We start from the raw sequence: 17,705 nt of genomic DNA, 5'->3' as shown, positions 1-17,705 counted from the left end.
AGTGCCGGTGAAGGGGTCCGTTTAAATTCTGGTGGACTTTTCAATTAATAAATCCTCGGTGAGTGCCTTATTCGTGCTCTTATCCCTGATGCACAGTGTGTGCTAATGAGGTCAGCTGGTCAACTCCTTCCTTTGTCATAACCAACAGTCTGTAAGGACGTAAGACAGAAGCATTAGATACGTTTGGAATCAGTGATGTAGGACAGTAAGGGTTCTTAATTCATCCAACAGCTGTCTGCTGTCCCTAAGAGTTTACATTAAGGGCGGAGTTATCTTGCGTTACTACACAGTGGCATATACTGTGGATGTGTGAGACCCCAAGAGGGGGTGAAGGATCTGGTGAGTGCAGTCATTATAAGAGCACGAATAAGGCACGCACCGAGGATTTATTCATTGAAAAGTAAAATCGAAAGCTCTCCCGTCCTCGCATAAAAAGACAAATGCATACATAGATCGCGCAGGCATAAGTAAATGCATGCACAGCCCACATTTAAGGTATTGCCATGAAGATTATAGCAAGGGCAATAATTTTAGCACCAGAACTACTTACTGTATAACTCTAAACTGGTATCCGGTAAAGGCTTATAAAACATCGCCTATCGAGATTTTTAAGTAATATTGTTTGGCTCCGTTCCACAAGCGTGCACAATTTTAGAGTGTGACATGTTAGGTATCTATTTAATCGGTGCAACATCACCATTTATATGTGTAATATATTGGGTTTTTTTGCATTAAAATTCACTAAAAGTGTATTTTTCCCCCCAAAAAAGAAAAACGCATTTAAAAAAGCACTGCGCAAATACCGTGCGACTCTGCTTGAAAAATATAATGTGCAATTTGTAAATCTTATATACAATATAAATATAAAGTAATTTTCTTGCAAATTTATATATATATATATATATATATATATATATATATATATATATATATATATATATATATATATAAAATAAATGTGAGAAGTGTCAAAACTGGCCTGGTGTAAATAAAATAGAAAAAGCCTATCACAATTCCTCCAATTTATTTTGCTAACAAAGTTGAAAAAATATATGCTTCACAATCTTGTCATATGGCATCTATACTGATATATTGTTTACTTAGATAAGCGAGGTTTAGGGGAAAGTTATAGAGCTCTTGAGGTCCATGACATATGGATGATGGGAATTTTACAAGCTACCCTGGCTGCTAGGGGGTTAATACAGGTTTCTCTATAGTGAAGTGACCTATGCTATGTAGGCTGAGCTGAGCTCCTGGATTTAATGCTTAACCTTCTGGTGCCGTTCAACATACCTGCAGATCTCGTCAATGTCTGTTTTAGTGATTTCAGAGCTGTCACATTCTGTGCTGCAGTCTATGATTGTTTTATAAGCCTTGGCCGGCACGCATGTATATACCTTATAGAATTTACGTTCGCTTAATGAAAACCTCATGTAGCACTGGGACAGTGAAATGACCTAATCGACCTAGAAAAGAGCACTTACTGGCAGAGTGGCTGAATCCTTTGGCAGTGTGAACAATCACATGCAGGAAACCGTACAGTCCAGGAGATTCATCATCTACATAAAAGAAAGAGCAAAATTTGTTATATTTTACCAACATAAGTTCAGGAGAGAAACTGGCCAACCCCAAAATGAAATACTCCCACAACCCAGATAATTAACATAACATGACTGCATTTGCAATATTTAAAGCTGAACCCAAGGCACATTTTGTTTTAATGCAACAGTCTTCCAAGTCCTCTGCACATCAGCACACATTCTGGGAAAGAGGCGAGTGCCACTAGGGTTTAATCATTGTTTTCTGAATACCCATGAGATGACAGGGAACATACTGACAGGAGGAGAGGGCTGAGTGAGCAGAGTTAACGACTTATTAGTGTGTTGCTGATCCTTTGCTGTCAAATCTATGGGTCGGTTCACACCAGAACACGGTGAGGGAAAGGTGGGTTCCATGTGCAGTTCCCGCACCGTATTTGAGATCTGCTGCAGGTGCCAATACATTGTTCCGATCGTGTGTACACAAATCCGACGCACAAAGTGCCACGCATGCTCAGAATAAATTAAGAGACGAAAGCTATTGGCTACTGCCCCGTTTATAGACCCGACGTACGTGTTTTACGTCACCACGTTCAGAGGGATCGGATTTCCGACAACTTTGAGTGACCGTGTGTATGCAAGACAAGTTTGAGCCAACATCCGTTCGAAAAAATCCATGGATTTTGTTGTCAGAATGTCCGATCAATGTCCGATCGTGTGTATGGGGCATAAGACTGGGATACCAGGCCGTAATTTCGCTCAAAGTCCCAAATTCCTCTCCACCCTCTTTTCTCATAAGACTGGGATGCCATTAAAGTTCATGTAAATGCAGGTGTCACAATGCTTTTATTTATATATATATATATATATATATATACATATATATACATACACACACATCTACAGTATCTCACAAAAGTGAGTACATCCCTCACATTTTTGTAAACATTTTATTTTATCTTTTCATGTGACAATACTGAAGAAATTACACTTTGCTACAATGTAAAGTAGTGAGTGTACAGCTTGTATAAGTGTAAATTTGCTGTCCCCTTAAAATAATCCAACACACAACCATTAACCACTTCAGCCCCAGAAGATTTTATCCCCCTCCTGACCAGAGCAGTTTTTACAATTTGGCACTGCGTCACTTTAACTGACAATTGTGCGGTCATGTGATGCTGTATCCAAACAACATTTGCTTCCTTTTTTCCCACAAATAGAGCTTTCTTTTGGTGGTATTTGATCACCTCTGTGGTTTTTATTTTTTGCGCTATAAACAAAAAAATAGTGACAACTTTGAAAAAAAAAAACCAATATTTTTTTTTTTTTTGCTATAATAAATATCCCCAAATTTAAAAAAAACCCACACATTTCTTCATCAGTTTAGGCCAATACATATTTTTCTACATACATATATATATATATATATATATATATATATATATATATAAGGCAGTGGTCATCTTGGAGGTGTGTTTGGGGTCGTTATGTTAGAATACTGCCCTACGGCCCAATCTCCGAAGGGAGGGGATCATGTTCTGCTTCAGTATGTCACAATACATGATGGCATTCATGGCTCCCTCACTAACTCTGCTGCTATCTTTATTACAATTGATTTGTATGTGTTTAGTTTTCTCTTTTTTTTTTTCTTCTTCTTTAACATGCTGCTTAAAAATATGTGAATCAGTACTGCTTGGACCTTGAAGAAGGGGACATACCCCTAAAGCTTGTGCTGAAAAACTGTATGTTAGTGCAAATAAAAAAAGTATCACGGACAGTACTCAATTTTCTCTGTCACAATTGCACTAATACGGCTACAATCAAATCAAGTATGGTTCCCTCAATGAACTGTAGCTCCCCAGTGCCGGCGGCACTCATGCATCCCCAGACCATGACACTCCCACCACCATGCTTGACTGTAGGCAAGACACACTTGTCTTTGTACTCCTCACCTGGTTGCCGCCACACATGCTTGACACCATCTGAACCAAATAAGTTTATCTTGGTCTCATCAGACCACAGGACATGGTTCCAGTAATCCATGTCCTTAGTCTGCTTGTCTTCAGAAAACTGTTTGCGGGCTTTTTTGTGCATAATCTTTAGAAGAGGCTTCCTTCTGTGATGACAGCCATGCAGACCAATTTGATGCAGTGTGCTGCGTATGGTCTGAACACTGACAGACTGACCCCCCACCCCTTCAACCTCTGCAGCAATGCTGGCAGCACTCATACGTCTATTTCCCAAAGACAACCGCTGGATATGACGCTGAGCACGTGCACTCAACTTGTTTGGTCGACCATGGCGAGGCCTGGTTTGAGTGGAACCTGTCCTGTTAAACCGCTGTATGGTCTTGGCCACTGTGCTGCAGCTCAGTTTCAGGGTCTTCACAATCTTCTTACAGCCTAGGCCATCTTTATGTAGAGCAACAATTCTTTTTTTTTTTCAGATCCACAGAGAGTTCTTTGCCATGAGGTGCCATGTTGAATTTCCAGTGACCAATATGACAGAGTGAGATCGATAACACCAAATTTAACACACCTGCTCCCCATTCACACCTGAGACCTTGTAACACTAACGAGTCACATGACACTGGGGATGGAAAATGGCTAATTGGGCCCAATTTATACATTTTTACTTAGGGGTGTACTCACTTTTGTTGCCAGCAGTTTAGACATTAATGGCTGTGTATTGAGTTATTTTGAGGGGACAACAAATTTACACTGTTATACAAGCTGTACACTCACTACTTTACATTGTAGCAAAGTGTCATTTCTTCAATGTTGTCACATGAAAAGATATAATAAAATTTTTACAAAAATGTGAGGGATGTACTTAACGAATGTTGGGCCAAGTCCATATTTTTTCCTGTGGTTTTAAAATAGGATATTCAACAAGCTGATATGGGGATATGCCAGGTGTACACAAATGTTTGGCCATTTAATGCATATGCGGTTGCCATTGACAAAGACAGTTTCTCTGAGAACTGATTTTTCTTGATGCCCTGGAAATGTTTTTTGTTTACTGCTAGATATGGAGGAGGCAATTATCAATTCTGTCACACTGCAAGGCAATGCTAAACAGGATCAGATACAGCCGCTGTATGCAGTAGACGTAGTGGGAGATTCATCCATCCATGCAGTATGGCACCTTGAATGGAAGAATCTGTTAAGGGTGTATGGCCAGCTTTAACTAAGAGTTTCGGTAAGAGTAAAAATCTTCAGTGACAAATCTGTTGCACACCTTTGTAAATCTGCTCACGTTACAGACAGAGTGGTCGTTGAACAGAAAAAGGCAGAGTCAATTGGCTGGATTTACATTGCTGGCCTGTCGCTATTGAAGGGGTGTCTGCTGCTAAGGACAGGGCCGTATACATTCCCTTAATGCAACTGTACCAAGGTCTTTTGTTTGTAATATTATTTGTTAGTAATATCATTACCAGCCTGAAAATTTAGGAAATTAGCACATCTGACTTAAACACCACCCAAATAAGCACTGGATGTACTATTTTTCTAAATGCAAACTATATTAATACAAACATATGTAATAAATATAAAAAGCCTTTGAAGACAAAGTGAAATGTAGATGTGCTGACACCAATTAATACTGTACAGCATGAACAAGTCCTTATGCTTTCTTCTGCCAGGGCAATCCCATGCATATTAAGATTCCTATATGCCTACCAAACATATTTTCTTATTTGCTTGTCACAAATACAATTTAGTGTGTGACAAGCATCCCTCTACTGGCCATAGTGCAGAATTACACTGCAAAATTCTATAATAGGAATACCGGTAGAAATGAAATAAGTAGAAATCAGATGAAAATTTGTAAATGCAGGATTTTTAAAAATTCTAATTGAAGTAAAAAAACGCGTTTAATGGCAATATACAGATACAATACAAATCTGATATGCAGCAAACATTCACTGTAGGTTCCATTAGCATGTTTTGAACAACAGTCATTGATTCACCACCAGTGAATGTTTGCTAAATAGTTACATTTACTGCTTTATAAACATGCCCCTTATTGTTACGTGTGCATATACAAAGTATGTTTCATAAAGAGATCCTCTCGCTATATCATTAATTTGAAAATCAATCTTCCCAAAAGATTATACGTGCATCTTTAATTTCAAAATAAATCTTCGCGAAGGATTATATGTGCATCTAATATATTTAAGGTATGTTATTTACCCGTTAAAGCATCTCTTGCGTAGACATTCAAAAACCCTGAGACTGCTTCTGAGCACTGCCATCTTGGATGTGATGTGAGCAGCTACAGCAGACTCAGAACTGTAACATAACTCTATAGCTGTGGTGGCCCATCCATTGTGGGTGCACGGGCGCCACCCCCCTGTTCATGCGCCTGGCCCCTTTCAAGACCCCGGGCGCATGGATTACTATGATGGGGATAGGCAGGGGGTGTGTATTTTGAAGCATGTGATTAGAGCCAGAGGCTCTAATAGGCTTCAAAATATGGTGGCCTCAGGGCACTGTGTCATGATCCCAACCTGTTGTGTGACGATAGTGAATTAATTTTCACTGTTTTCACACTAATATTCCTCCCCGCCAATCAGGAGACAGGTCGTGAGACCCGTTTCCCGATTGGCCAAAGCGTCAGGCAATCCTACTGGATGCCTAGCTTTGGAGGAACAGGGAGAAGACACACGGCTGTGGGAGTAGCAGACACCGCTGCCCGCATCCTATCCTGGGAGAGAAGGAGAGGACATCGCAGCATGCTAGCCCTAGATCGGGTAGGGGCCACGATCCGGGGCGGGAGTTGATGTCAGTGCCGCCCCCCCCCCCAAAAGAAAAATCCACCAGCTGCCACTGTTATATAGTATTCCCCTTTGTTGCTCCTCCCAGCAGCCACATTATTATTATGTACAGAGGCCACATTATTATTATGTACAGAGGGGCAGAGATTCTGGATTGGCACAGACAGTAGAGAGGTAGAGGCTTGTTCTAGGGTTGACGCAAATTTTCTAGCAAGTTTAAAAGGCAGTCGATTGAGTTGCACAGGATATCAGATACTGTTGGGTTATACTGCTGCTTTCAAAAGGACTGGACACTGGCAAACCAAATAACTGTAGGCCAGCCCAGGATAACCACTACTCTACTCTGCGTGCCTCAGTTTGTAGCAAAGAGTAAGAAGAGCACAGACATAAACACAGAGGTGTAGGACCTGTGGATTGCAAGAAAATAATTTTACGATGAGTACAAAAATCCTATTTTCTTTCTTGTCCATTTAGGGGCACAAGAACTGAAATACTGTCAGGACATCAAAAAAAGCAGTCCAACAAAAGGGTGTTCAACACAGCAAAAAGCGTTAATATACCCAAAAGAGAACCAGGGTATGTGAAGCCGCATGAAGGGCCAACTTGCAAATTTGAAACTGGATGAGGCCAAGCCCCTACCAGATGGAGGACCATACCAACATAAGCAGAGGGAGGGCACGAGGAATCAGACCTGATGCTCAAAACCTAGACAGAAAGGTCACTGCCAGAAGACACTGACTACACATGGAAGTGACCACTGAACATGAACCAGCGAGAAGATGATCAACCAAAAACTCATCAAAAATGGGCAAAACAATAGTTTACCATGAGGGTAGAAAAGAACCCACAACCTGATGTGGTTAACAAGAAATTGAGTTACGCCTCTACAGGAACAAGCCTCAAGAAAGAGCCCAGGACAACATAGGTCCTGGAAAGAAAGACATACTGGCCCGAATTGAAAGGTGCTAAAGCATTTAGGCCCTTGACCAGGATCAAGGGATGAAAACTCTTTGTAAAAAAGGTTATCTGACCAAACAGCTAATCACAACAGATGAGACTAACCAGAAACAATTCTGAATCAGGTAGAACACAACTGCCTACTAGAGGTTATGAAATCACTCGATCCCATGAAGTTAGTGTGAGTAAAGGGATAGGGTGCATGTGAAGTAGCTCCACAGGGGTAGACAGGAGATGGAAGTTAAATGTTGGTCTAACACAGGTGAGATGGAAAGAACTAAATAAACCTGAGGATAAAATTAACACATCCTCTCTGGCAACTCTGGGACGCTCCAAAGAAATCCTCCTGCTGAAAAACCAGCCTGCCTACCAAGTTACAGGTCTAGAAAAGTTCCTGATCTCCTAGATCCAGTGTAGCATTAACAGCTGCAGAAAAAGAGACAAAAGTCTTAGATATACAACTAAGAGTATTCATCCAATTAGGGGCAGAGGAAGGGAAGGAAATAGAAAAACTTTCTCTAAGAGGCTGCAGATCAGCTGAAGGAAGAGGACCCAATCCCAAGTGGACAGGGCCCACAAAGTACTCAAGACTTACTCTGTTTCAGTCAAAGGTAATCTGCAGCAGGAGACTAGTTTTGTTTTGACTGCTGACAATCCAGGGTGGCATAGGGCTCTTCAGCAATGACCTCCACGCAGAATCTGAGACCCACTTAGCTGTGAGAATCTCACCTCCACGTTTAAAAGGCTACCAGGGGAGAGAAAACGGCTCCCGACAGATTGTCCTTAAAGGACTCTCTGCATTATCCAATGCTAGAATCAGACTACTTGTCCTGATGGAGAAAGGACTCCCACTCCTCCTTGTTAGTGAAGCTAAAGCAGCACCTAGACGTTGTCCAATGGGGTCTGAACTGGAACTGCCTGAGGTGAGACACCACAGTGGAGAAGGGGCTACTTGCTCTGGAAGACCAGAAAGCAGCCTCAGAAATGATGTTGCTTCCATGAGTGACGCCCCCAAATATCTAGAGAAATAATTATGCCAGTCTCCTAATGGAAAGGCTGAGGAATCAAACCAGGAACTACCTTATGCATAGAGACAGACAAGGTAGAGTGCTCAGGAACTAAATCTGCCCCCAGAGGCTAAAACAGAGCAAATTGTAATGGGAGGACTCTGAGAGGAGGGCCTCCAATACCCATCACTTCAGCATAGGAGGAGAAAGGGGTGACTGCCTATCCAGTGACAAAAGACCCAAAGGTACATGTGCAGTGGGCCACCACAGCAAGGTACTAAGCTAGTTAACCTTAATTACACTCTACTCCCAGTCTTTAGAGTACACCAAAAACAAATAGACAATCCCAAATGTCCAAACTTAGTGGAAAATACGTATTTCTTCAGTATATACTCCACTTCAGTGAAATCCATGGTAAAAGTGAACTTTCACTGAATGATTAGACCCTCCAGTGTGAATGGGTCTTAAAAGGCATATATATTATTACTGGCCACCAGATTCCACTCCCCCCATCAAAAAAATCTTCTATTTTTTTATCCTCCCAGAAAGAATGGGGAGCCAAAAACAATAAAGACAACCATAGTGTAATGTTCTCAAACACCACAAAGACAAAAAGTGTAGACTTGTGTTCACATATAATCAAATAGCATGGCACCCAATTCACCTAATCACCACTAGTGCATTTATAACATCATTAAAATCCACCGCTGTGTCCCCCTTCCACAGGAATGGACACTCACCAAATGTTGCAACCCATATCCTGCATAGGGTCTAGGCAAGCATTCAGTAGTATTCTTTTTCTTCCTTGGACCTGTTTTCCAGGCCCAAGTAGCGTTGAAATACCTCCAGGGAAATTTATACACAAAGCAGCCTTATAGTGTAGAAACCAGTAAGCCACTTTATTTAAATAACATTGCACTTACATAAACAGAAAGGTAAAATCCACATGAAGATGGCGGACCCGCTACTTGCGCTTCCTGAGTCTGATGTCTGTTCCTCAACAAGTTTTGTCATCAAGACTTTCTCAAGAGAATTCCGGAGAGGAATACTGGGCTAGAGAGGGGGGCAGGCGCAGATGTCACAAGACTGAGCAATTAGCTGTCTTGTGAACACTTCGCTCTTGGGCTTAGAGCCAGTGAGGGACAGCCGCAGCATCAGACCAGCTACAGCTATACAGGTAAGTGTTTTTTTTTTGTTCCATTCCTTACCTGATATAAGTGCATTGGATTCAGTTTTAATTATGCTTTATGCTTTTGTTTGTTTTTGGTCTTAGAGTGTTTCTGCCACCTAGTGGAATCTTTCGAGAGCTGCAGCTTTCAAAAGTTGTTTATAGAGTGTAATGCACTTATGAAGTGTATTTACCAGCTTTTGGGAGGATATGATGACCAGCACACAGAATATTGTTTTGATTTTTATATAGCTCAAACTCCTCCTTTAAATGTTATCTACTTCACAATATAAAACAACTGCTGTCAAAGCTTCCCTAGCATCCAATATTTTTCTACATTAATTTTCTTATAGTCTTGTGCTACTTCTTCTATTGACACTTGGGAGGGTTCTTGTAATGAATGCTTCATATATTTTTATACTTTTTTTAGGGTACAGTCTTTTACATGGACTATATTAGCACTTTATAAAATAATAAATATAATGTTATGTAGTTTAATAGTATTTTGCTTTACAATCTCAGGCTCACAGATTAAAAAGTAAAAGAACTTCAACAAGACTGGTAAATAGACTGTTTCCATGAATCTGTGATTTTAATTTATCTGAAATTCAACATGAAAAAGAAAGGGAAACTGCACGGTCTACAGGTGTAACCTTGTTTATTGGTCCAACCACATCAAATGTCAGTCCGGCAGATGTGAGGTGTGGAACAAACATGGCTGCAGCAAGCACACTCCCACACTGCATGCTTTTGCACAGCTTCTTTCAGCACTATATATCTGAACTCAAATCCTTTTTAATTAAAATGATTCCAGATCACATTTTACTATTAATGGGGCAAATCGGAGCCCACAAAAGGTCTGTTGGGAAATTTTCCAGTACCCATGCCAGATTCCGGGAAGCAGATAATTAAAGCATTTCGTGCATACCTGTGTCTGCCTGGCAGATGGAAATTTATATAGACATAAACAGGTGAATGCAGAGTTAACCATCCAAATAAATGTACCATACAGTACATGTATTTTTAGCTGTATGCTGTGCCTAGTTCAATACAAGTTTCACCCAAGACAGATATTTCTTTTGTAGGTGGAGGTAGTTTACTTTGGTTGACCTGCTGTCTACAGCCGTGGCCAAAAGTTTTGAGAATGACACAAATATTACATTTTCACAAAGTCTGCTGCCTCAGTTTTTATGATGGCAATTTGCATATACTCCAGAATGTGATGAAGAGTGATCAGATGAATTGCAAAATCCCTCTTTGCCATGAAAACGAACTTAATCCTAGAAAAAACATTTCCACTGCATTTGTGAAGGCAGCATCCGGGCACCCAAGAAAGTCCAGCAAGCACCAGGACCGTCTCTTACAGTTGATTCTGCTGAGGGATCGGGGCACCACCAGTGCAGAGTTTGCTCAGGAATGGCAGCAGGCAGGTGGGAGAGCATCTGAACACACAGTGAGGTGAAGACTTTTGGAGGATTGCTGGGGTGTCAAGGGCAGCAAAGAAACCATTTCTCTCAAGGAAAAACATCAGGGACAGACTGATATTCTGCAAAAGGTACAGGGATTGGACTGCTGAGGACTGAGGTAAAGTAATTTATCCCCTTTTCAATTGTTTGGGGCATCCGTAAAAAACCTTGTCCGGAGAAGTAAAGGTGAGCACTACCATAAGTCCTGTGTCATGCCAACAGTAAAGCATCTCGAGTCCATTTATGTTTGGGGTTGTTTCTCAGCCAAGGGAGTGGGCTCACTCACAATTTGTCTAAGAACACAGACCTGAATAAAGAATTGTAAAAAAAGCAACTTCTCCCAACCATCCAAGAACAGTAGAACAGTTTGGTGATGAAGAATGCCTTTTCAAGCATGATGGAGCACCTTATGACAAAAGTAATAACCAAGTGGCTTGGGGAACAAAACATCGAAATTTTGGGTCCATGGCCAGAAAACTCCCCAAATCTTAATCCCATTGAGAACTTGTGACCAGTCCTCAAGAGTGGGTGAAAACACAAACCCCCACAAATTCTGACAAACTGCAAGCATTGATTATGCAAGGATGGGCAGCCATCAGTCAGAATGCTGCTCAGAAGTTGATTGACAGCATGCCAGGGCAAATTGCAGGGGTCTTGAAAAAGAAGGATAACTGAAAATATTGACTCTTTGCATAAACTTCATGTAATTGTCAATAAAAGCCTTTGACACTTATGAAATGCTAGTAATTATACTTCAGTATACCATAGTAACATCTGACAAAAAGATCTAAAAACACTGAAGCAGTAGACTTTGTGAAAATTAAGATTTGTGTCATTCTCAAAAATTTTCACCACGGCTGTATATGCATTAGGATACTGAAGCAGACCAGAAAATGCACAATGATTGCAGAATCCCACATGAGAGTCGTCACGATCCACATGCTAAGTTGATGCAGTTCTACATCCAAATAAACCCTAAACAAGCAGGAACAGGAAAATTGTACAGAAAAGAGGAAGTGGCACAAGACTATAAAGAAAATAATCTGGCAAAAGAGTTAATGAACCAGTCAGATATTTACTAGTTTTTAATACACTTTTTTCTGGAGTTTAAAATAATTTTGAAGGAAGGTATAATTAAATAAGGTCAATTAATAAACAATATGTCATACATAATACAATATATTGTTTAAGTAAAACCAATAACATTGTGAAGTATTAACAACAGGACATCCGAATATTGAGAGACTAAGGGAAGGGTGATAGGATTATGTTTATAACTTCCACAAATCAATGGCCTAACAGCCAGTAGGTAGATGGCATAAAAGGCAAGTGAGGTCTAGCTCATTGACCAGTGGTGGCCTTTACACAGTCCACTAAGAAGAAATTGGGTCAAGGTGGTCTTCATATACGGTATATCAGATTTTTTTAAAACAACAACCAATATGTGGTAAAAAACCTGTCATAAGATCCTTTGTGGGAGGGAATAGTTCTTACAAAATGCATGTATTATCTGTTATGACTCTTAGTATAAAAGACCTGTAAATGGCAATAGCATGCTAAGAAGACTTTAGCTGCATTCAGTAAATGCAGTGGGAGGCTTTTTATACACTGTAATCAAGGTATCTGTCTTGTGGAAGAGACACACCCATGAGTTCATTTAAATAGATATGCCTTCTTCGTTGAATTACTTGAACAATTTTTGTCCAGTACTTTTGATCATAGAACAAGCCCACCACACACAAGCAAGAGTTCCAATAGTATTGCAACCCTGCCAAAAAAGAGGTGATAAGTCTGGGCTGTAGACATCGGTTTTTTGGGTAATAATATCACTTTGCTAAAAAATTTGTAATTTAGACCAGCAGTTTTTGAGTCTATTGAAGAGACATGGGGTAGTTTCAGAATTTTTAATCATTGGGGTTTGATAAGTACATAATCCAGCTCTTTTCCTGTTTCGACAAATATAATGGGGATTTAGGTTCTGCCAAAGAGGTAAGAATACTCTATAGTCAAGAGCTGCAGAGAGATGGACTAATTGGTGGGGCAAGTAGTCACTCCAATCGGAGGTGGTCTTTTGCAGAGCATAGGTGACGAGGAAGTGAAGATATAAAATGGTGGAGCTGATGGTATTTTCCAGGAGTACAAAGAAAAATGTCCCCATTTACTCCTGAGGTTGTGCTAAGAGCATATACAGTGAGGGGAAAAAGTATTTGACCCCCTGCTGAGTTTATATGTTTGCCCACTGACAAAGAAATGATCAGTCTATAATGTTAATGGTAGGTTTATTTCAACAGTGAGAGACAGAACAGCAAAAATATCAAGAAAAACGCATTTCAAAATAGTTATAAATTGATTTGCATTTTTAACAAGTGAAATAAGTATTTGATCCCCTATCAATCAGCAAGATTTCTGGCTCCCAAGTGTCTTCTATACAGGTAATGAGCTGAGATTAGGAGCACTCTCTTAAAGGGAGTGCTCCTAATCTCAGCTTGTTACCTGTATAAAAGACACCTGTCCACAGAAGCAATCAATCAGATTCCAATCTTTCCACCATGGCCAAGACCAAAGAGCTGTCCAAAGATGTCAGGGACAAGATTGTAGACCTACACAAGGCTGGGATGGCCTTGTGTAGGACCATCTCCAAGCAGCTTGGTGAGAGGGTGACAACAGTTGGTGCGATTGATCGCAAATGGAAGAAACACAAAATAAACTGTCAATCTCCCTCAGTCTGGGGCTCCATGCAAGATCTCACCTCGTGGAGCATCAATGATCATGAGAACGGTGAGGAATCAGCCCAGAACTACACAGGAGAACCTTGTCAATGATCTCAAGGCAGCTGGGACCATAGTCACCAAGAAAACAATTGGTAATAAACTACGCCGTGAAGGACTGAAACCCTGCAGCGCCCACAAGGTCCCCCTGCTCAAGAAAGCACATGTACAGGCCCGTCTGAAGTTTGCTAATGAACATCTGAATGATTCAAAGGAGAACTGGGTGAAAGTGTTGTGGTCAGATGAGACCAAAATCGAGCTCTTTGGCATCAACTCAACTTGCCGTGTTTGGAGGAGGAATGCTGTCTATTACCCCAAGAACACCATCCCCACCATCAAATATTGGAGGTGGAAAGATTATGCTTTGGGGGTGTTTTTCTGCTAAGGGAACAGGACAACTTCACCGAGCGAAAGACAAGACCATGTGCTGTCAAATCTTGGATGAGAACCTCCTTCCCTCAGCCAGGGCATTAAAAAAGGGTTGTGGATGGGTATTTCAGCATGACAATGCAAACATGGTGGCCAACTACAAGAAACGTCTCACCTCTGTGATTGCCAACAAGGGTTTTGCCACCAAGTACAAAGTCATGTTTTGCAAAGGGGACAAATACTTATTTCACTCATTAAAATGCAAATCAATTTATAACTTCTTTGAAATGCGTTTTTCTGAATATTTTTGATGTTATTCTGTCTTTCACTGTTAAAATAAACCTACCATTAAACTTATACTCTGATCATTTCTTTGTCATTGGGCAAACGTACAAAATCAGCAGGGGATCAAATATTTTTTTCCCCTCACTGTAGCAGAGTTGGACAGGATGTCCTGTAACTTCAGATGTTTAGATTTGGACCAGCGCAAGAAGGAGGTCTAGGAGGAAGTAATTTATTTACGATTTTTTGATGCATATAAGGAGACAAACTCAAACATGGTAAGGACAATCATGCTACTCAATATAATGACCATATACAATATAAGAACCATCTGCTGAATAATTTCCATAATAAGTGTCGGGCCAGTTAAGGCAAACTGCAATTAGTATATTTTTAACAATATAAAAAAGGGGAAAATAGCGCAAGGTAACAACCAAACATGAACATAAAAATTATAAAAATAATAATAATGTCCCAAATATCCAGAATGTCCAAAATAATAATAGTGGGCATATAGGTGTTAACAGTATAGGGTTATAACCGTAAAGTCCCAAAAGTAACAAAAAGTAAGAATAAGGATGATACTAAGCACCAGCGGCTGCTCCCTTGGGAGTAGAAGCAAAAACTCTGGAAGGCAATGTGGAGATAAAAGGCAAGGTGCGCCAATCTAAGTGCAGTATCAAAAGTAACTTCTCCCCACAGCCAAGTCTCCACCAGCCGAGGATTACATTCTGCGGCCAGCCTTTCTACACTCGCCCCAGCGCTTGAAGACATCTTTGGGATCCCACACTGCGAGCAGCTGACATCACGTCCCTGGGCCATCTACATGTTTTTATATGCCTTATTTTACTGAATCCTTGTGAGTAGCCATTTGGCCGTTTGTTTTGTTATACTTTTGATACTGCACTTAGATTGGCGCACCTTGTCTTTTATCTCCAGTATATTTTTAACGCTGCTGTTAGGGGCGTCTGCCGCTTTTTTTTTTTTTTTTTTTTTTGTTCTAAACATCCCTGCATGTTGGTCTATGTCCACATACACATAGGCATTTAGAAGCAGGGGCATTTAAAGGCAGAAAAAAAATGCAAGTGCATCCTGCAGCAGCAGTGTTTTGGCTGTAAAAAATGCTTGACGCCTTTAAATGCATGTTAACGCTAGGTGCGCTTAGGGCTTAAGCATACATTTATTTCAAAGGCTTGACACACCTAAAGGCATTGACAAGTGTCAAGCGTTTTTTCCGCCAAAACACTGCTGCCAGGAGGAAAGGCATTCAGTGTACATGAGGCCATGAAAAAAAAACCTATACTAGCATAATCTTTTGTTCTGGCGCCAGAACCTTGGCACTACATGGTTTCAGTGTGGGGCATGCAAGCTACTGGCGCAGTGGCTCCTGGTGAAGATTGTGGTGAGTATGCAGTGGAATAAGGGTTAAGTGTTAGGGGGGTTAAGCTAGGTGAGTATTAGGAGCTCAGTGATTTGGCAATAGCAGCACACTTTGGGGATACCCTTTTACATGCTAGGTTAGGTGTTCAGTGTTCATGTAAGGGGGGTTAAGTGCTAGGGTAATGTTTTAGTCATGGGGATCCCATTTTATATTTTAACATTTAACATCAGAGGGTCTGCAGATTTATTTTCACTGGTTCTTGGGACTAGCCCCACAAATGTATTGCCTACCAATGATCATGAGGTTGATGTGTTATGAACAGTGCTACCACTGTACTGATCTCTGAATCCAACAAATTACAGTAGTGATCACGGAACTCAAAATTCAACACAAATAATAATCAGATGTCATGGATGAAGTGTCTGGTTGCCCGCGGGAAGCACAGTTTGTCCTTTAGTCAGACAGTCACTCCTTTGTTTCTAAAATATCGCAGCAAGAGCAAAAGGTGGCTAGGAGGAAAATAAAGATTGTTTTTCAATCATACACTACACTCGAAGGGCAGTATTTCCAGTACTCATAACCATTATCGGAAACCATTTGAACAAAAAAGAACAAAGCAGCACCACCTTGTGGTAATAATTGTGCTATTACAACCCTTTGACAAATACACTTACCATCTTTATTGCTGATTATTGGCATGTTATGAACTGTTCGCAGCTTAAAGCAGGACCCGGTAAGTACCTGGAGCTCCAAAGAACTAAGTGCAAATGCTTGTAAATCTAAAATGAAAAGAATAAAATTATTCAGGCTTGGCTAATACATTTTCAAAAAAGCAAAGCCTTTTCTGCATGTTCAGGTTAAAGGATAAGTTCACCTTTCATAACATGTTACATCCTTATTCAGGGTGTAACATGTAATGAAAGCACAGGCCTCCACTCCCCTGTTCTGACAGCTAGCCGGGGATTTTCTCCCAGCCTTAGCAGCTGTCTGTTGTAGTACTCAATGAACTAGTTCAGCCCTCAAAAAATCCACTCGCCTGCTCGCATTTTGCAAGTGGATTTTGAGGGCTGGTGAGCTATTGGCTGCCTGGGAGCTGGGGGCGAGCACTGCCAGCAGCCTGGGTTGAATGGGAGTCCTTCCTCCCATTCAACCCATTCCTTGAATGGGAGTCCAGTGATCGCGGAGGGGGAAGAGAAAGGAGAGCCGCCCGGATGATCAGAGTGCAGGGAACACAGCTATAACAGCTTTTATTTCACATTACTGTGTTCCCTGCTGCTCCCTGTCACATATAGCCCCTCCTCCTTGTCCCGGGACTTTAGACAGATCAGCTGTCCTATCCCAGGACAGGCGATCTGTCAATCAAAGTTCCCCGGCCAGGGGGTGGGGCTATATGTGAGGTTGAGCAGCGGGAACACCGCAATTGAAATGAAAGCTGTTATCGCTGTGTTCCCTCAACCGGGTGGCTCTCCTGTTCTTGTCCTCCTCTGCACAGGTAGGCTGCATTGGTGGACTGAGACTGCATGAGGGACACAGGCTGCACGTTGGACACAGGCTGCACAAGGCTGCATGGTGGGTACAGGCTGCACGAGGCTGCATGGTGGGCACAGGTTGCATTGGTGGGCACAGGCTTCTTACTCCGTGTGGCCAGACTGGGTCTGTGTGACTCATTGTCGGTGGGTGGGTAGATGTCCTGTTTCCCGGGAGCTGCGATGCATGCTGGTGTCCGCCCTCCAGCCGCCCACCCCCAACCCTTTGGAGGGGAGGTAGGGCGGATCTTTCCACCGTGCATCGGCGCCACGCCCCCGGCACTGTGCATGTGACTTCCTTGGTTGGGCATCACACAGACAGACGTCCGGTATATCAGCTGGGCTGACATGTGGTGAACTTCTCTGGCGTTTGCCGAGGTTTTGCTCCACTGTGTCGTGCCTGCGTGAGGCTGAGGGGGAGCTGGAGTTCCATACTGGGGCTGCATCTCACTCCCTGCTTCATGGT

The 17,705-nt window shown here is 41.6% G+C and overlaps 1 protein-coding gene across 5 annotated transcripts in view; it reads right to left on the bottom strand.

The window, feature by feature from the left end:
• The window catches only part of ABR (ABR activator of RhoGEF and GTPase), a 637,383-nt gene that overhangs the window by 117,013 nt on the left and 502,665 nt on the right, over nucleotides 1-17,705 (bottom strand). For all 5 annotated transcript variants that reach the window (XM_073616867.1, XM_073616868.1, XM_073616869.1 and 2 more), the window contains 2 exons: nucleotides 16,388-16,492; nucleotides 1,485-1,559 (listed from right to left, as the gene is read on the bottom strand). In XM_073616867.1, the coding sequence (XP_073472968.1) occupies nucleotides 1,485-1,559; nucleotides 16,388-16,492 (180 nt within the window). The remainder of the gene's footprint in view (nucleotides 1-1,484; nucleotides 1,560-16,387; nucleotides 16,493-17,705) is intronic.

The sequence above is a fragment of the Aquarana catesbeiana genome, linkage group LG02, assembly GCF_042186555.1.
Source record: "Aquarana catesbeiana isolate 2022-GZ linkage group LG02, ASM4218655v1, whole genome shotgun sequence".
NCBI lineage: Eukaryota > Metazoa > Chordata > Amphibia > Anura > Ranidae > Aquarana > Aquarana catesbeiana.
The sequence above is the reverse complement of the archived record's forward strand: the minus strand, read 5'-3'. Positions and strand labels throughout refer to the sequence as shown.